A 21,112-nucleotide genomic window follows, 5' to 3' on the forward strand; every position below is an offset into this window, starting at 1 on the left:
TTTGTTCCCTAATCCACTCTGCTCTCTTCTTGTCTCTTAAGGTTACACCTACCATTTTTCTTTCCATTGCTCGCTGCGTCGTCCTCAATTTATGCTGAACTCTCTTTGTAAGTCTCCAGGTTTCTGCCCCGTAGCTAAGTACCGGCAAGATACAGCTGTTATATACCTTTCTCTTGATGGATAGTGGCAATCTACCTGTCATAATTTGAGAGTGCTTGCCAAATGTGCTCCACCCCATTCTTATTCTTCTAGTTACTTCAATCTCGTTGTTCGGCTCCGTGGTTATTACCTGCCCTAAGTAGACATAGTCTTCTACAACTTGAAGTGCACTATTGCCTTTCTCGAAGCGCTGCTCTTTTCCGAGGTTGTTGTTCATTACTTTCGTTTTCTGCAGATTAATTTTAAGACCCACCTTTCTGCTCTCCTTGTCTAACTCCGTAATCATGAGTTGCAATTCGTCCGCTGAGTTACTCAGCAATGCAATGTCATCGGCAAAGCACAGGTTACTAAGGTACTCTCCATTAACTCTTATTTCTAACTGTTCCCATTCTAGGCTTCTGAAAACCTCCTGTAAGCACGCGGTAAATAGCATTGGGGAGATTGTGCCCCCCTGCCTTATACCCTTCTTGATTGGTATGCTATTGCTTTCTTTATGAAGCACTATGGTAGCAGTTGATCCCCTGTAGATTTCTTCAAGGATGTTTATATATACTTCATCGACGCCCTGATTCTGCAGTGTCTGCATGACGGCTGATATTTCTACCGAATCAAACGCTTTCTCGTAATCTATAAAGGCTATGTATAGTGGTTGGTTATATTCTGAGCATTTCTCTATTACCTGATTGATAGTATGAATGTGGTCGATTGTTGAGTAGCCTGTTCGAAATCCTGCTTTTTCCTTTGGTGGATTGAATTCTAATGTTTTCTTTACTCTGTTAGCAATGACCTTTCTAAATAGCTTGTATACTACAGAGAGCAAGCTGATCGGCCTGTAGTTCTTCAAGTTCTTGTCATCTCCTTTCTTATGTATTAAGATGATGTTAGCGTTCTTCCAAGACTTTGGTACTCTTCCCGTCAGGAGACATCTCATAAACAGGGTGGCTAGTTTTTTTAACACAATCTGCCCTCCATCTTTAAGCAGATCTGATGTTACCGAATCCTCACCAGCAGCTTTGCCTCTTTGCATACTCTCGAAAGCTTTTCTGACTACTTCTATCATTACTGGTGGGGTGTCATCAGGGTTACTGCTAGTTCTTATAGTATTAAAGTCGTGGTTGTCCCGGCTACTGTACAGGTCTCTGTAAAACTCCTCCACTATTTTAACTATCCTATCCATATTGGTAGTTATTTTGCCTTCTGTGTCCCTTAGTGCATACATCTGATTTTTGCCTATCCCAAGTTTTCTCTTCACTGCTTTGATGTTTCCTCCGTTTTTCAGAGCGTGTTCAATTCTTTCTATGTTATACCTTCTTACATCGCATACATTACACCTATTAATCAACTTTGAAAGCTCTGCCAGTTCTATTTTGTCTGTTGTACTTGAGACTTTCATAATTTGATGCTTTTTAATGAAATTTTTCATTTCCTGGGAAATTTTGCCAGTGTCCTGTATAACTACCCTGCCTCCAACTTCCATTGCACACTCCGTAATGATACTAGTCAGATTATCATTCATTGTATCTACGCCAAGTTTGGTTTCCTCACTAAGAGCCGAGTACCGGTTCTGAAGCGAGACTCTGAATTTCTGTCCTTTGCCTCTCAGTGCTAGCTCATTGATTGGCTTCTTGCGTATCAGTTTCTGTCGTCCCTTCTTCAAGTCTAGGCGAATTCGTGATCGTACCATTCTATGGTCACTGCATCGTACCTTGCCAACCACTTCCACACCCTGCACGATGCCTGGGTGTGCACTCATTATTAAGTCTATTTCGTTCTTATTTTCGCCATTAGGGCTCCTCCATGTCCACTTGCGGTTTCCTCGTTTTCGGTAAAAGGTATTCAAAATCTGTAAATTATTGCGTTCTGCGAATTCTGCTAGTAGCTCTCCTCTGGCATTTCTAGTTCCGATGCCATAATCTCCTACTGCCTGGTCTCCAGCCTGCTTCTTCCCTACCTTTGCATTAAAGTCTCCCATCAGTATAGAATACTGTGTTTTTACCTTACTGATTGCCGATTCCACGTCTTCATAGAAGCTTTCAACTGAAGCGTCATAATGGCTAGATGTAGATGCGTAAGCCTGTACCACCTTCATCTTGTATCTTTTGTTCAGTTTAATTACGTTATCTGCTGCCTGCTGTAGTACTCCTTAAAAAAAAATGCTGACCTGCAGCATGCCATTTGAAATACTACAGTCGAATGGCCAGCACAGTTTTCAGATGCGTTTGTCAGGCAACCTGTTTAGTGTCCGACAGTTGTTGTACACTGATGCCAGATTAGTGGCATGTTCTGTCAGGATGACATTTCTTTAATGGTGACATGCTAAACACTATGAATACTTAATTTTAAAGTTTGCACCTGAGTGCTGTTGCCAGTTTTAATGTTTTTTTTTTTTTTTTTTTTTCAAGAAAGGTCTAGTGAAGTTGCCAGCCAGGTTGCAAGTTCTTTACCATCACGTAATTTTATTTATGAAAACATATCAGTGATACACTTAGTTGCTGAGAACCTTGGTCATGTTAAGAAAATTTTTAGAGTGAAAATGAGTCTGAGCGCACACGTGCACACAACACGCGCGCGACACATCTCAATGGTATGACTAAGTAGTGGCTTCTAAAGAAAGTGCTCAATTGTCACAATCTGTCAATGCAAGTCCATGGGGTAGAACTTGAAAGCTTAACAAAGAAGCTTAGGAATGCAACGAGCAACAGCATGAAAAATTACGAGCGTATCGAAAACAAGTAGCAATGCAGATGTGGAATAGAGCAAAAGGTTGGTTGTGGCATTCTACTTGAACTGAACAAGAAATGTGTAAACCACGTAATGGAACTAGGATAGCCCATGGAATACAATAGGTGCAAGGTAAGGGAAATTCAATTAAGAACAGCAAAAGATTGGGTAGTGGGTGTCAAGACCTGCAGTAACAGCATGGAGTCTATTGGTGCAAGATGTCGATTGCATGGGGAGGCCTTTGTCTTGCACTGGGTGATTCCACGCCAACCGTCCCAGCCATTTTCGCAACCATCTCAAATGTATTCGAAAAAAATCGTGCTCATTTACGGCATCGAAAATAGTGAACTGCTAGAATATTTTGTAGAAAAAAAAATTGGGCATGTAGCTGCCTTCTGAACTTCCCGGAATGTCTTTGGGTGTTGTTTGCGGAAAAATTTATTTTAGAAGTACCGCACCTTCTTTCTTTACCAAATTTGCTATACTTGTTAAAGGTTCTTTTGTAAGGTGTTTGAAGCTCAGTAGCATTTGTGCAACTTTTCTGGCACATTTGCCTTCACAAATTTAGCCAAAATCGGTTACATTTGCATTTTTTCTATTGCAATACTGCACTTTGTATGACAATCTGAGTAGCGATTGCTTACTCCACAGAAGGTTTCACAACACAGTTTCCACATGTAAACTCTGTGTCGTGCACGCCTACAAACTTATTAGCAGTGTTCGTTGTTCATCCTTGCAATTGTTCGGTGAAAAAAAAAAAAAAGTGATGAACATCGGACAGCAAGACGTTCCAATTTATGAATCTTTAGACATCGGTGTACCCTGTAAGGTATAATATGCAATGCTGCACAGGCATCTGAATTATCAGGATTTTCTGAAAGTCTGCTGTTGATTGTGCAGTAGAATTTGATCGATAGAACACTACATAATACTTTTGAACAGTATAATGTGGTGTCAGAGCTGGCGTTGGCGGTCACAAGTGGAAAATCCTGTAGGATTACAGGAATAAAAATTGGGGTTTAAGCTACAACAGAACTTGGGCATTCTGCATAGCATAAAAAGTTCGATAGGAATAACTCGAGGTTCTATATGATGCAAGATGTTTGTTTACATTACTTACAACTGCATTCGAGAGCCGAGAGTCTATGATTGTTCCGTCGTTCCAAAGGTTTCTGCCACCACCTCTTTGGCCACCAAAACACTGCACTGACCACTTTCCCCTTTTTCGTTAATCATGCCGACCGGTCTTGCAAGGGGAAATCTGATTTTACCAATCATCTCATTCCATGAACATACGTACACATGTGTACAATCACCCAACCATTTCAATGGGAAGGCAAGTGTCAGTCAGAGACCAAGCAACAGTTCAGGTGAAAGGGAAAATCTTTAAGTGTTCAACCACAGAGCCATACCAGTGCCCCAAAGTACTTTGGAAATAGACCCTATATAGGCATTTCAGGCAAAGAGCCACGTTAACAGACAATAATGTGCTGTAGAAATATAATGTAACAAGTGGGTGGCTCAAAGCTACCCACCCATACAAAGGGCTCAGCGATAATTTCATCATCATTATCAGTGGCAGCATCAACAAAAGTGTGCAGCTACATGGGTGTGTTCCTTCACAGATGTGTAGGGGGTTATTTCGTACCTGTAATTACAGTAGGCACCTTAGGAGAGTATAACAGCATATATCATGCGCACAGATTCTCCTTTTCTCATGGAACGGTTGAGGCATCCACCATGAAGTGAAGCGTGTGATGTGAATGAAAAGGCAATGTGAATACAGCCCAACTACCCTGTCACGTTCCACATTTAAATGCAAAGGTCAAGCGTCCTGTAATTTTTCATTTCTTCTCCCAGCGAATATCCCAGAGGAGCAATGTATTTTCGTAACAGTTAAGGCAATCACATTTTCAGCTTCATATGGATAATATGACTGCAGAAGTGACTTTTCACTGGTCATTCCAACTACCTAAGAACATGTTGCACAACTGCAGCAGCACAAAGAAATCACCACTGGAAGAGAGTGAAGGGGAACAACTGCATTGTATCGATCCACTATAACATCCATACAAAATTTTGTATGCAGCAGTAAACTTGCTTGACAGAATTTATTTAAGTTTACAAGCAAAGTTTCATTGTGAAAGTACATACTTTTATGCTATAAAAATAAACTTATGAATACAGTGCTTATGAGACAATAATGAATACAGCCACAGAACAGCCTTGGCATTTAACAAAACTTGAAAGAAGTCACTCAAAACTTGCAAAGGTATGTACGTACATATCACAGTCAACATTTTTTTTAACATATAGATCGTCAACTGCACTACGACTCACTGAACAAAAATGCACACAAATGCAAAGGTAACATACGAACTCTGTCTACTAAAACCACACTTTTACAGCTCTACAGTTTGCAAAATGTTTATTCAAATAAATACCGGAAAAATAATGTAATTGCTACAAGCTGATGCACTCCAAGACACTGGCATCATCCTCGGAGCTTCCAGCAGAAACAATTAGAACAAGACAACACAGATCACAAAACAATAGCAGCAGCCCGCATGCTACAGGTGAAACTCGCAAATTATTCAAATAAATGTGTCACGCAAGAAGAGATGACTAATAAGAAACAAGCTTTTCTAGTGGGTGAAAATTTATTCATGAATTAAACCAAATGTGGAGTGTTTGCTAACAGGGCACAAATACTGAGAAACGAATGCACAACAAGAAAAGTGAAATAGGAAGAAAGTGACACTAATAAGGAACTTTCATATTAATCATGCCGACTTAGATTCATATTATCACAGAGGACTTTGAAGAGTCTGGATATGTCTACCTTTCAATATTTTTGTTCACAAATCTGCAGTGCACTAATTAATGCAACCTTGCTTTCTCCACTTCCTCTTTCAAAAAATGACTTCAAGCTTGCAAACATGCAGTACCATCGACACAAGGATAAAGTGTGGTACTATCAACATAAGAGATCTTTTCTTATGTGAAAAATCTACCTATGTGCACACATGTATAAAATGGAAGGAATCAAGCATTGAAAACCCTGTGGCCACCACTGCAGCAGCCGTAAGTGGCAATATCACATGCCGAAGCACTCCTCACGGTGACGGCACAGTTCTCAAAGTCTTTGTTGTTTGTGTGAGACTAACATTTGAGCCTGAAGCAGAATGTTGTTTCTCTGCGCTCAAGTAGCATCGCAATACTCCTCGGGCGGTGGCACTACAGGTATTTTTCCAGGTGTGAAATGTTGAGCCAGAAACTGCTCTTTTTGCTCAGGTGCCAGACTTTCCACAAGTGAGTATGTGTAATAAGCTACTGTGGCTTTCTGGGCCCTGCCTGTGTTCACTGGCCTTGTAATTTGCTGTGTTGAACTTTGCAACTTGGGTTGCAACGTAAAAAGGGAAGCTGCTGTTGTAGAAGCTACCTGTGGCAGGCTAGACGGAGCTGTCAAAAAAGGAAAAAAAAAAAAAAAGATTGCATGAACATCCTTAAGCACACTTTGGTGTAAGCCAAGTTTTCAACAAAAGTGGTAACAGAGAACATACAAAATTGCTTTTACAGTTGTGTCGCTTTGTAAACCTCAGTACAGGTAACTTTAAAAACAATAAAAAAGGCACTTCATCAGAAACAGTCCCATAGCGACTGCCTTTGCTGATGCTACTGCTCGTATTTTTTAACTGGATCAAGGCAAAGCCACGTGGCCATATGTATGTCCTCACCCCTTCCCCCCACAACACACACACCCTCCTTTTTGCTTTGCTTGCTGCTCCACGTTCATGTTGCATGCACTGGCTATTTTGTTAAATTCATGTGAAGCAATCAACAGTGTCCACCCCAGGGATGCCTCTCAAGGTCAGGGAGGTATTCTTGCTTTGCATAGTAAAGATTGTACTTGTTCACCAATTTTTAATGAAGGTGCCATCGTGAGCAAACATAAAAGAAACGTACGTGATATTATCGAAGCTGAGGTCATTCAAAGGTTCGGCGATGAATGTGTGAGTTCGGTGTCGATCATGTTATCAAAAAGGGTTGAAATTTTTTTTGCTCTGCCCTTTCAAGATAAGTATATCTACTTTGACATGCCCAATGTTGCAGCTGTTCGTCAGTAACATTTCGGAAAAATTCATCAAATAAACTGTTGCAAGTTCAGCGTTGTGTGCTTTTCCTTCCTTTGTCTCTGTCGATATTTACACTGTGTGTTTAACTAAGCTACATTGCAAAATGTGAAGAGTACCAACAACCATTGTACACTACACTGCTTCACGACTCCACTCGAAAAGTTGAAAAATGGTAATGTGCAGTTTTTTGTACAGATGGCTCAAATAGGACACTATTACTTTCAGCAAGTTCACTTGTTTTGCCTATAAGTATAAAACAACAAAAATAACACATTTAATTGAATAGACCATGAGCTGCAACCTGCTACTGAAAGTCATGGCTCCTTTTTCAAGATATGTTTTTTTTTTTTTTGTGCCCAGTATGCTGTTCACTAAATCAAAATAATCCACCCTGCAATAAGGGGTTCACACATTTTACAACTGAAGCTAGTTACAGTTGCTTCATACAGATGCAGATGGCACCTTTCAAAAAAACTCATCATTTTACTGTAATTCTGAGGCTCCCACTTTTGTCAGGACCAAGGATTTGAAGGCACTGAGCAAACTTTTCGCACTAATATCAAAAAAAGCTGAAACGTTTACCATCTAAGGATCAATTATGTTTACATAAAAGTGTCTAAAATAAAATGAAGTTTGTTTTTGCACTAAACAAGCAAACCACATCAGTGGCTAGTGTCAAGAAATTTGCCCTGTTACCTGTGGAACAAGCAATCCAAAAACTAAGAAAGGCATTACCTGTACTAAAAGATGTTGGTAGACTTGCAGTGGCTTGATCATTACAAAGATTTTTCTAAGAAAATGAAACACACAAATGTAATTAGTTACAGAAGGGGAGGTGTCTAGATGCTACTATAAATATTGTACAGAAATTTTAATTCTGAACCTGAAAATGTCTCTGACACCAGATAGATTACTGTAAAAGCGCCCGTATAGCTCTTTTTTTTTTCTAGATTTTACGGTACGAAATTTCGGCCAAGTACTATATGCGAGTCCCAAGAATTTTCGACCGAAATTCAGTTTTGGTTTCAGCAAAGCGGGTGCTATGATTCAGATGTTTGTGCACTTCTGCGCTAGGAGCTAAGTAGTGTTAGCGGCGGTAGCAGGTGTTAGCCTTACAGACCCACATGTGCAACACTGGTCAGTGGCCCTTGCTTCAACTTGGCACCTATAATGATGGCCACAATTTTGTTTCTGTGATTTTATGTGCCTATAACAATGGCCACAATTTAATTCCTGTGATTTTGTGGCATGTCAGCAGCATGCAGGCAGTACTCGACTGCTTCTAAAAGGAAAGTTATCGCTGCTGCCAAAACCATTAGCAACTGTGCCGCAGAGCGGCAGTTCAGAGTCAACGAGCGGAGTATTCACGGTTGGAAGATGCAGGACGCCCTCTTTGTTTGCAGTGGCCAGCGAAAAAGTTTCCACGGACCAAAAAATGGAGCGTTTCGTGACGTGGAACGAGAACTTGCAGACTTTGCGCGGGAGCAGCGAGCTGCACATCTTGCTGTTAGCATCGAGCTGCTACAAGTGAAGGCAAGGGAGATCGTCCGAGACAAAAGCCGGAGGATTTCAAAGCGAGCAAGCATGGGTGTCTTTCTTCCTGTGCTGCGCTGGGTTCTCTCTCCGTCAACATATGTCGATCTCACAGAAGTTATTGAAGAGCTACGAAGAGGACCTTGTGAAGTTTCAAAAGTATGTAATAGCATTGCGAAAGGCTGTCCCCCTTTCAGCTGGGTCAGATCGGCAATGGGGATCAAACGCCGGTCTACCTGGATATGCCCTCGGCGCTGATGGTGCATCAGAAAGGCTCCAGGCAAGCTATCATGCTATCGACTGTGAAAGAAAAAACGCGGGTGACTGTAATGTTGTCCTGCACTGCAGACGGTCAAAGGAAAGACGCTGCTGAAGGGGGAGAAGTTCCCATAAAATATCGCCGTCCGCTGCCTAGTGCTTAACTGGATAAAGCACGTGTGGTGTCAATGGCCCGGAGCATTGCTGGAACTCCCTTCAATGCTTGTGCTCGACGGGTTTCGGTGTCACCTGACCGACTCTGTAAAGCGACTGCTGCATGACTCTTGGGGACGATATCACAGCTGCAGCCGTTTGATGTGTGCATTAATAAACCATTTAAAGACCATGTCAAGCGCCTGTACGCGGAGTGAATGAGGTCCGGAGAACCAGAAATGACCCCTGCTGGACGGCTGAAACGGGCCTCACCAGCAATGCTGTGCTCGGGGATAGTTGAGGCTTGGGCCTGCGTTCCTGAATCGCTCGTTTGTTGCGCGTTGAAAAAGTGCTCCATCTTGAACACGCTTGATGGCACTGAGGATGATGTGCGTCCAACGACGGCAATGAATGAAGTGTGTCAATAAATGCATTTTTCCATTTTACTCGGGCTATATTTGGGTGAAAACTTTTTTTCTTGCATTTGCTATCCTCAAATTACACCCTGAACTATATTCGGGTCCTAGCTATATGCAAGCTTTTACGGTATTAGGTTCAGCAGTTGCAGTCAAGACATGGAAGTGAACAAGGTAAGACAAGACAAAACTGTAGTGGCTAGGCAAGCAACATGCCGAGGAGATGTGATGGAATAGAGATATTTGATTGATAGTTAAAATAGTGCACTATTTGGTCTTTGACTGAAAGAGCCACCATGCGAAAATAAGAATATTTTCTAATAGTTTATAAATATTCAAAAATGTAAAATGCACTCAAATTAACATAATTTTAGAGCAAAAGTATAGGTCAGGTTACATCCACCACAATCTAAGTATATAGGCATATAAACATTCACTTCGCGCAGTAGGCTGGGGTGCTCTCGGAGAGCCACACTTCACTGACTAGGTCATACACACCTTCTGAAGAGTTATGTGCATGCAAAGAACATGCTTATTTGTTATGTCCATCCATGGTAATAGTGTAAAAATTATTAATACTATAGTGCAAACATCATTTTATATAATTATTGTATAAATGGCTGCTCAATATAAAAAAAATATATTCCGATTTGCTTCCGACACATTTTTATTTGCACATGATTCGATACTCCAAAAACTCAGGTCACCCATTCGATCTCGGAAATTATGTCGCTCATTTTGAGAACTTTCGTCTTAAAGCGACACTGACATGAAAAAGTTTTTGTATTAGTAAACTGCCGTTTCTAATACCAACAGCACCAGTTTGCTATGAGAAGACGCTTCGTGGGAGACAAAATGCAGAAAAAAGAAAATGCAAAAGGTGACATCACAAATTTGGACAGTCTATTATATCCCACATAGTCCTTAATTCCCCCTCCCCCAAAAAAAGAGAGAGAGAAGTACATTGTTGTCTAAGGTGTCCAAAGACTTAATATACTAAGTTTCAAGAAATTTGATGAAGTGGTACACAAAGAACACATTCATGCTCACATAAAGACACTAACGCCAGTGGTGGCATTTGTGTCTTTATGCTTGTGTGGATGTGTCTTTTGTGCACTGCTACATAAAATTATGGCTCAACAGCTAGCCTATTAAGTATGTATCAGGAAATCTTGTTGAGACAATGTGGCGAAAGCCATTAAAAAAAGAAAAAGAAAACTGAGACCAGTGACGCCATGCTGACATTAATGTGCAGAGCTTCTGGTTCAAAATTTTGACAATAAAGCTGCGACCTTAATTTTCACTTCCAAGAAAGTGAAATTAACAGCAGAGTTTTCACAGAATAATTGATCCATCTACACTGATTCATCGTTTCATGTGAGTGTCTCTTTAATAGTAGCTTAACGCTTTGTATAGTAAATTGCTTCTGTTTACAATTTCATATTTATTAATGTTAAAATTAATTAGCAAGTTTAGTTATGAGCTTGATTAGTAGGAATGTTTATGTCCTAAATGTCTGCCAAGAAACATAATATATATAAAAGCAGCCTATGAGTAAATTGCAGTTTTCTCATACAAATGGCAAAATATCAATGCTGAAGGCATTGTACGGACACTGCATTACATCACCATTAACCATAACCCCCAAAACATGTCGGCTGAGTAACATGACAGGTTGCTAAGAAATACATCAGCAATAGTGTGAAAAATGGTAAGAGCAATGTCAGGAGTTAGATATCAAATGAAATAAAAGGCTACTAGGTAATATCCTAGAATGAATGTCGAGGAATAAAAAATGCTAAGGGAAAGGAGAAGACAAAATTAAAGGGGCCCTGAAACACCCTTTTCAATGGATTGTAGAATGTAGAGCTGTATGAATTGCATAATATTGGGTGCGAAGCGAATTCTAACAATTGAACCCCTTTACAACGAGCGACGTGCACTGGGAAGAAATTCTTGACTTTTATATGAGGTCTCTCTTATAAGCAGGGTACCATGTCTGCATTTTTTTTATCAACCTCTATTTTTATGTAGGCTCACTAATGTCTTTAATAGCCATTTGTCTCTTAAATCAGTGTGTCTTATAAATGGGTTTGACCATACTAAAGAGTGAGTGCAAATCGAATATTTTAGAATATTTCTAGAATATGTTTCTATTCGTTCGAAGCAAAATTGCATGAAAAAAATGTTGCCAAGTATTCCCAAGTATATTTCTAAACATGAAGTGTTTCTTCTCACTGGGCTAATACAGCACTGCTGGGGTGGTATTTCATAGTTGTCTTATCAAGAATGAGGCAATGCACAGGCCAAATGGTATTAGTATGTGATTTGGTGCAACCGAAGTATTGCGGAAAATACTTTACACATGAAATGTACAGATGCTATTCCCTCAGCCTCTCCTCCTCTTTGAACTTCTGTGAAATAACAACCGATGTGGCAGACAAGGTCGTGCTCCCTTCAAGTTGCGAGTTCCAAATTTGCCTTGTAGACATCAACATATAAGAACACTGGAAATTTTAGATGATCAAAATTTAGCGTCAACTTTTTGGGCCTCCTGCCTGAATTTCTGGTCTGGAACAGCGTAATTAAGTGCCCCACCTCTGCCACACCCATGATCTCCATGTTGGAACCATTGTTTTCTTGAGTCAATTCATTTGAGACTGTAGCAATGCTTGAAAAGAAGCTTTGCCACAATACTGGAGTATAACGAGGTGAAGCATTGGAAAAAATCTCAAGGGGCTATTTTTAAGTATTTGTCTCGGAAAAATTGAACCACAACAGAGCCTGAAAGATAGCTTTGCTGCAACATGAAAATCTGATGAGATTACCTTACCTTTGCCTAAAGTGACTTATACTTAAAATGTTTCGAAAATATATTTAAAATATAATTTAAATAATGAGCAAATTTATTAAGCTTCCACTAATTATAGCTTCTTGGCAAAATGATTTCTGGGATGTGCCAAAACCATGATATGATTATGAGGCACATCACAGTGGAGGGCTCCGATAATTTCAACTACCTGGGGTTCCTGTGCATAATGCCTTAACATCAGTACACAGGTCTCCAGAATTACATCCCCATCAAAATGAGACTGCCGTAGTGGGGAAGGAGCCCACAGCTACTTTTTTGCCTGCTAGCATTGAAACATCTACCAACTCTTCCCTCCACTATGGCCTCTACAATAGCCTATCTTTACTATGATTCAAAGTTGGGCGAGTCGGTGCGGATTTGTTGTTGGGAAATGCATGGAAAGACGGTCACAAAAGTAAGGTGATAAACACAGGATGACAGGAGGAACTAACTGGAGTAGTTAGTAGCACACCGTCCTGTGTTTATCACTCTCTTTTGTGACCATCTTCCCATGCATTTCCAAGCAATCTATCATAGCCTAAGTTGCCTTGGAATGTTGAAACCCATAAAACCAAACAAAATCTAAATATTAAGCAGACAACTGTCTATGGAAGCTTAAAGGTACTCTTCATCTTTTCTTGAAATTGCAGAAATGCATAACTTAGGCCAATATGCTGCAATGACAGTATTACTGAGAATGTTGTCACAAGCAAGAATTCAGTCAATATTATTCAGAGAAACAATCACCAACTTACAGTATAGTCAAACATGATACTGTAAAGAAGGAAGGAAGTGAGTTTCTGCTGTTTTTGACAAGGGTCTGTATCCCTGGTGCATGCAGTGCATCTGTATTTGGCTCACATCAGCCTCACATACAGAATGGCAATAATCTTTCAATTGAAACTGTTTCATGGCTTTTTAAAGAAATTTGCGGACATAAAATGCATTCAGTTCATGTGACACAGGATTAAACTTTAGTTTTTTGGAGGCATCATATCAGTAGTCAACTTAATTATGTCAATAGTCTCGGGCCCTTTTTAGGATGCAATGACTACAACACTTACCAAACAATTCCTTACATCTGGAGGCATTAACAGCAAGTGCTGAATATTTTGCTGCACATTTATGGTGGTTTGTTTAACACAATTGACCTGAAAAAAAAAAGGGGGGGGGGGGCAAATTCAAAACAAATGCTACCAAATACATGGCTTTCCTTTAAAATCTCCGTGAGCTCCCGCTTATGAATTACGCCCACAAGCCCAAACATTGGTTAGATTACACTTACATAATCTCCAACTGCTCCTGCTTGCAAAGCATTGTAGAAGTTCAGTCGCAACTCCTCCATTGACATGTCACAAAATCCTGGGTATGATGCTGAATTTCCAAATGGCCCATAGCATGTGAATAGCCATTGCCCACTTGCCTGCCACTGCTTCATGTCAGATACAACAGCAACTTCATAACTGGGAAAAAAAAGAAAAGCAAACTGAAGAGGCTGCAGCCCAAACACATCACTTTACGTACAAGAGATACGGACTATTACAGATATTTAAGATAAAGTATTAAGTACCAATGAAGAGGCAATAATAATAAAATCTAACTGACAATCATGTCAAGTAAAGTACAAGGGATGTTGTTAGAAGTAATTGTAATATAAAATGTGAAGAAAGAAAAGTGGACGAAAAGATAATTTGCCGTGGGCAGGTACCAAACCTGCGACCTTGGTATAATGCGTTCTATGCTCTACCAACTGAGCTACTACAATGGCTATCCCCCCCATTCACTTTATGGGAGATATATGTGCATTAAACATGGGAGCGTCAGTCAGCGCCAGTCAGATGGTAGAGCATCGAACGCATTATTTGAAAGTGAACAGGTTCAATCCTTGCCAACGGCAAGTTTTCTTTTTGTCTATTTTTATTTCTTCGCATTTTTTTTTCCCATTACATTACAATTACAATACAATTATTTCTAACAATATTCCCTATGCTTTCCTTGGCATGACTGTCTATTACATCTCATTAATTTAGCATCTAACAAAGAAAACGAGCCCTTAAGTATGCACTTTACTTCAATCATAGCGAGGGTCTCTTTCTGGCAGACTTGGTACCTCTAGGTGGTATACGAGGGATTATTGGTCAGCTGCCAGGTTGTAATGAGATCACGTGCTATGTGATGCCTAACGGACAGAAAAAAAGTGTTCCACACTTGCCGTCATGGCTACAACCAGCACTGATCGACACTTCCATATTAAATGCACATATATACCCCATAAAGTGGACGGAGGGATAGCCACCATGGTAGCTCAGTCGGTAGAGCACAACACATTATCCGAAGGTCACAGGTTTGGTCCCTGCCCAGGGCAAGTTATCTTTTCACCCACTTTTCTTTCTTAACATTTACATTACAATTACTTCTAACAACATCCCACATACTTTCCTAGGCATGATTGGCTTTTAGATCTCATTAATACTGCATCTACCAAAGAAAATTAGCCTTTAAATTTACAACTGTGCAGAGTACAAAGTATCAAAAAAATGTTTTCATACATTCAAGATACTTAAAAAATAGATAACTGTGCCAAACATGACCAAGACTACGCCAGTACAGTGCTTTGAGACTCAAAATACAGAATTGAACTACCAAGACTGATTGCTCGCTCTGAGAGAGAAATAAAACTAAGTATTTCGATTAGATAAACTGCTCCCCCCCCCCCCCTTTTTTTTTAAGGATATCGTTGCCTACACTGCAGTTCCCTCTGGGGCTTATCACTGTTAAGGTTGGAAAAACAAAAACTGAAATGATGGAGTACTTTAATGCCGACTTCACATCTTAGTCTACACTGCTGTGCCCGAACTAGGAGAATAGTTGTTGCACAGGCACACTTTCTCTCTTGTCTCCTAGTCAGACATAGAATGGAAGTTCTCATTGCGAGCGAGGCTGTTGCTTTTTTTTATTCACTTAATGCAAAGCAAGTCGACTACCAAATGAAGTTTGCAGCCATGCATAAAAGAAGTCATACCAAGACAGTAGCGTGATGCCTAAGTGATTGTTCTTCAAATGCTTGCACACACCTCAAGTATCAAGAGAATGCATCTGCATTCAGCCAAGTCTGGCTGAAATAACTTGAGTGGTTTAAAGGGACACTAAAGTCAAATAATTTATATGAGAATGAAAGCTCAATGTATGGCAACGTCTAAAACAACAATATTGTCAATAGCAGTGTCCTGCTTACCGAGAAATTAAGGTAAATGCACGAGAACACATGCGCCACAGTAGGACACTCTCAAAATTATCCCAATGACGCCACAGTTAAAGCCTACAATTAAGCACTAGTAATCAAACTAGCTACACTATATAAAGAACCTTCCGTGCACCAAGATATGTAATCGAATGTGGGACCTCCGCATCGTGAATGCGAGGTGCTACACCACTGACCCATCGAGAGGTACCTCCTTGAACGTTCAAATGGCGAGCTATTTATATTTACCACTTAACACAGTTGGCGCACATCTGGGGGGGGGGGGGGGGGAACTGTCGTGTTTTTAGTATTATCGGCAAGATGGCACAGTGAGTGCGCGGCTGCTCTCATCTCTCAGGCCTATACTTTGGCCCAGGTAGAGAATAAGGGGGTGTACGTTCTATCACGCACCCTTATCTTGCAGTGGGGAGAATCGTACGTTTTGGCTAGCCTTTGAGTTCCATCGGAACAATTCTGTTGAATTTACTGTGCGCACAAAGGTCACTGCAATCGTTGCATATCCTCCGTTTGCGAAAAGGGTGCGCTTTTCAGACACAGCGAAGCAACAACTGAGACGCTTATTTGCGTTTATCTGTACCTGTGAGTACGTTTCGTGCGTCCTTTGTGCGTGAGAAATGCGGGGCACGTTTCGATCTGCTTGCCATTCTGCGCGTGACCTTCCAATTTGTTGCTATCGAGCTGTGACTTTTTAAATGCAAGAATAACTTCTATGATTTCCCTGGTTTTATCCTATGTTGTGGACCCTTAGTTCTGACTTCTCAGTTTCTTTTCTTGTTTCGTACTAAGCACCGTTTTCACAAAGTAATAGAAGATGTTTGAAAGCGATAGTAACAACATTGAGCAATGTGTCCTGGAGTAACGCAGGCATAGCAAATGGGGCGATAGTCTGAAGTCCGCCAAAATTTTCCGACTTTCATCTCGGCCGAGCATGTAGGAAAAAGGGCGGACTCGTAGGCACATGGCTGCATGGGTGGGAAAGGCTGCTGAGGAGACCTGCAAACCATCTTGGCATACGTAAGAGGCGCGGTCACAGGCTGCTAGTGGCGAGCAACAAGAACAGCTTGAGCGACCTCTTCAGTAATTACAGAGCGGAGCGTTGGTGGCAGTTAAAGAGGACGGCTCCTGTGTAAAGGAAGACCACAGAAAGTTGACGAGCAAGTTCTTCGCGCACGAAGTCCTTGATCTCCTAAAGTGCGGCGATTGTTCGGGAACAGTAGCAAGACGTGATGGAGAGTCAGCGCCCGATGAGAACATCAGAGTCAGGGTGCGCTGCTTCCTGAGCTCGTCATAGCTTTGACATGAAGTGATGACTTCTGCAACGATGCCAGGAGTCCTGGCGAGGAGCACCTGAAACGCACCATCATCAATCCCTCCGAGGATGTGCTGAATCTTGTCAGACTTGGGCACAGTTACAAAAATTAACAATGTCTTCAATGTAACTCGTGAATGTTTCAGATGTTTGCTGTGCTGAAGTCAAGATGTTTGCTGTCCTCAAACAGTGGGTCGGCCGGACACTTCAGCGAAATGACTATGTTGAGATGTTGCTTTTGTGGTTGTGATACCACAGTTCAACAATGCCAGTAAGATGAAAGATGAAATGAGTCAAGTTGACAGCATCATCCCATTCGTTAAGAGCGCTCACCAATTAGTAGTTGGTAAACCAGTCATTCACGTCCGTCTCATCAGCACCACTGAAGACCTTTGAATCCTTCAGGTGAGAGATTCTGGGGTTGCTACTGGAGTGGACAGAAAGATTGCACTTTGTTGGTTGTCATGATGGGTGGAAGTGTTCAGTCTCAGGCTCCAGGTTCAGTTGACATGAGAAAGATTGCACTTTGTTGGTTGTCATGATGGGTGGAAGTGTTCAGTCCCAGAGCTCCAGGTTCAGTTGATTGATTGATATGTGGGGTTTAACGTCCCAAAACCACTACATGATTATGAGAGACGCCGTAGTGGAGGGCTCCGGAAATTTAGACCACCTGAGGTTCTTTAACGTGCACCCAAATCTGAGCACACGGGCCTACAACATTTCCGCCTCCATCGGAAATGCAGCCGCCGCAGCCGGGATTCGAACCCGCGCCCTGCGGGTCAGCAGCCGAGTACCTTAGCCACTAGACCACCGCGGCGGGGCCAGGTTCAGTTGACATAAGATCTTCAGCACCCTCCAGCAAGTGAGAAGAGGTTTATTGGATGTATGTTTCTGTGCTAAATCTATGAACACAAGACAGCAAGTCAGAGCAGAGCATGATTTAGAGAGATGCCTGCAACAAACAGCATGCAACGCGCAAGCCCAGCACCCCAGCTTAGGTGATGCTGCTCACCATACACGTGTCTCCTTTTTCCCGGTACCTATGAAATATGACAATACTCACAAAAGCAAATTAAACACCATCTCTTCAGTTTAGTATTTCAAATACATATAGTCACAGGATCTGCTAAAATTCTTAACAGAAGCTGACTTTAGCTGACATTAATAATAAATATAGGTTATGCACCAACTTGCATAATCTATCTATAACACAGCAGCAATATGAACATAAAAGCCACACCATTGCATCAAATGAGGAAGGAGCAGGTCAACTTACAACTATAAGGGTGTTTTACAACAGGAATGCAAGCAGATGGCTCTCTTTCTCCTAGAGCACTGGCCACTTTCATAAATATGTCAGCAAAAAGGCTAGACCACTAGATGCTAGCCATCATATATTGCTGCAATGATAAGGTTAAGACGAACTGAGGTTTGGCAGTACTTTTGCTGGGGCAAGTTGATGCGACATTTGTAAAATAAATCAGCACGAAACATGGGACAAAAGACCCAGAACAACAGGACATTTGCTGGTCCTGTTGTATGGCGTCTTTCGTCCAGTCTTTTGTGCCGATTTATTTTGCAATTGAGGTTTGCAGATGCCTTCACTTAGGAATGCATAAGGTGGCACGATTAAGGCCCGGGCACAAAACGAGGCACATTTCGACCCACGAAATGCAGCACTTCGTTCGTTTCATTGTTCCTTTTTCTGTCCATGTCTTAAAACACACCACTTTATGCATTCCAATGGCAAACACACATGCCCAAATCGACACCTCAGTCGTCCCTTACTTGATTATGTCACTGCAGTTATGTCACTGCTTTAACAACACAAAGCACCGTAGAATAAAATTTACTAGCCATTTTCTCACCTGCACAGATCACTTAAGTTGTTTTCGGCCTTGGTCACCTCCTGGAGCGTTTTATTGAAGTCAAACTTCAGTGCCGCAGCTTTCTGGCTGTTTTCACTTCTTTCAGCACTCCGAAACAACGGAAACCGTTGTTGGTCGCGTTGGCCGGAATCGATGTGCCGATGAATGTTCCTTTCCGTGTCTCGAAGGGCTTGAAACCTATTATGCTGTTGCGGTTGGTAGCTGTAGCGATCACCGCCAGAGTACCGGTTCGTCTGCGGCGAGTGATACGTATCGCCGTATCTCCTTTGGAAACTTTCGTTGCGGTAATGCTTGGCCTGCTCCTGCCGCAGCACATTGTCAAGAGTGCCGTTAAAATCGAAGTCTGTCGCTCTTTTACCGCTCGAAAGGCCTAGGAAAAGAAGACGATGGTAAGGACGGTAGTGACATGGCACTTGAAATTATAACACACTGCACAGCACAACAATCGACACATACACAACGAATTCACACATATTCAAACAGCAAAACTCTTACGAGATTCTTCATATTCGTCGTCGAAGTAATCCTCTGATACAGGATGCACGTTGCGGCAGCGTTCGCCATAGCGGCACCTTCCTTGCATATAGTACCAGCAGACTTTCAACCCTGAACCCCTCCGTGACATGGTTGAAACTTTCTGCGAATCAAGTTTAATTCTGACACCTGACACGTCGAGCCAAGAGCAGTACTGACATTAGAGCATGAGAGCACAGTCTTTTTTTTTTTTTTTTTTAGCTTACCTACGGCGTGATTGTTGTTGGCATAGCCTCCTATATACTTTCTGTGCCCGCTCGATCCCCGCGCTTTCCATTCTATTGCACCGTCGCGTCTAGTTCGATACAAGCCGACAGGGGGCGCCGGCAGCCCTGGGGAGTGCAGACGACGCGTAGTTTTTCTGCTTACTCAGTGAGCATCCCAGAAAGCATAAATATCTTCGACGCAAATGTAAAAATGCACTATTATATTCATCCTGGACCACTTTACCATCGTCAGCAAGCATTACCGTGAGTAGAAATGCATCATACAAGTAAACATAAGCGTATGAATGCGGATTGCGTATCACGTTGTCTGTGCACGCGCTGCGTCGTGTTCACGATAAACTGATGCGCTAAACTCATACTTGTCCCCAAGGATATTAGTCCCCGGTACCCTAGAGCTTCATAGGTGAATCCACAATACTTGTAGCTGCCTCGCCGCTTTAAAAAAAATATAAGAAAGCGACATAACAGCACCACATGATAACTCCTTACTTTTGCGGCATTACGTTGTGAAGCACTACGCTGCGGGTTGGTTTCGCAGCCTCAAAGTCGCATTTTGACGAATATGAAATGCACATATGCTGCGTACGTGTGCGCTAAAACATAGCCTTTTTCTCGCCGGCAGGTTTCTTGCCAGCGCGCAGTCTTGACGGCCACGGTGAAGAGTCGCATCTGATCAAAATTAATCCATAGTCCTATATTACGGCATGCCTCGCATCTTCATTGCGGTTTTGCAGTAAAACCCGAAACTCAAGTGACAACGCTTGTTACTTTGTTCTGGACATCAACTTTTATTTTGTTGGTATTCTGCGAAGATGCATATGGTGCATAGGAAATTCCTAACATCAAGGAAAGAAAAATAGTACAGTCAGTCAGGCAGCCGCAAAAACACAATTCACAGTTTTAGAACTATTCTCGACAAGGGCCTGTGGTGAAGTGCTTTCCTCACATCGTGTTTGTCAGTCACGCCCAGGGCATAGTTCGTGAACACAGGCTTGCAAAATTTCGTGCAAACAAGCTCCAGAAACTGCAAGCGGTGCTCAATGCAAACATGCTTAAAAACTTCACTGTTTGCCATAGCAGAAACAGCATTGCTGACTGTTTCCTGCAGAGGCCTTGGTATTGCTCTGCGCTTGCTTAAGATAAGTTCAGTGTACTTTTTTAGCGCGTACAAAACATGAACAAGCTCACTTGAGGGGTACAGTAGCCCACCTCTGTCTTGGTGCCTAATCAGACTGTCAATAGGGGCTGAGGACGCTGGCTTTGTGACAACTGAAATGCAGGAGCTTCAAGCAATCTTTTCTTGTATGACACGGGCCACGAAGCCTCCCACCATAGCAAGTGCTGCTGTGTCCACAGTCGGAAGCAAGCTTGCGGGACTTCTTAGGAGGTCGTCAAGAAGCTTCCTAGCTTCTACTGGAAACTGACTTGCTTGAACTTCTTTCTGTTTGCTTGTAACTTTAAGTGCATCTGAGCCATGGCTTGATGAATCCACTACGTTACTGGTCTTTGAAGCAGAAATTAGGCCAGTTTTTAAGGCCTTTTCAACACCAGACAAAACAGACCGAACGTCAGTCTGATCATTACTTCCTGCTGACCTTCTTATCCATCCGAAAAAGGATTCAATCGGGTCAGACGAGAATTTCCTCGTCAGCACAAACTTGAAG

At 41.8% G+C, this 21,112-nt stretch overlaps 1 protein-coding gene across 2 annotated transcripts; it reads right to left on the reverse strand.

The window, feature by feature from the left end:
- Positions 1–4,972: 4,972 nt before the first annotated feature.
- LOC119175805 (nucleoporin NUP42) lies at positions 4,973–19,438 on the reverse strand. 2 transcript variants are annotated; one of them, XM_075876216.1, is made up of 6 exons: positions 19,183–19,436; positions 18,667–19,057; positions 13,513–13,690; positions 13,292–13,378; positions 7,752–7,806; positions 4,973–6,342 (listed from the first exon to the last, which is right to left on the reverse strand). In XM_075876216.1, the coding sequence occupies exons 1-6, from the start codon at positions 19,310–19,312 to the stop codon at positions 6,083–6,085; spliced, it is 1,101 nt and encodes a 366-aa protein (XP_075732331.1). In that variant the 5' UTR covers positions 19,313–19,436; the 3' UTR covers positions 4,973–6,082. The 2 variants fall into 2 exon arrangements, with proteins under 2 accessions (XP_075732331.1, XP_075732332.1); XM_075876217.1 differs by lacking the exon at positions 13,292–13,378 and having other exon boundaries at positions 19,183–19,438.
- Positions 19,439–21,112: the final 1,674 nt, after the last annotated feature.

This window comes from Rhipicephalus microplus, chromosome X (assembly GCF_043290135.1).
Source record: "Rhipicephalus microplus isolate Deutch F79 chromosome X, USDA_Rmic, whole genome shotgun sequence".
In the NCBI taxonomy this organism is placed as follows: Eukaryota; Metazoa; Arthropoda; class Arachnida; order Ixodida; family Ixodidae; genus Rhipicephalus; species Rhipicephalus microplus.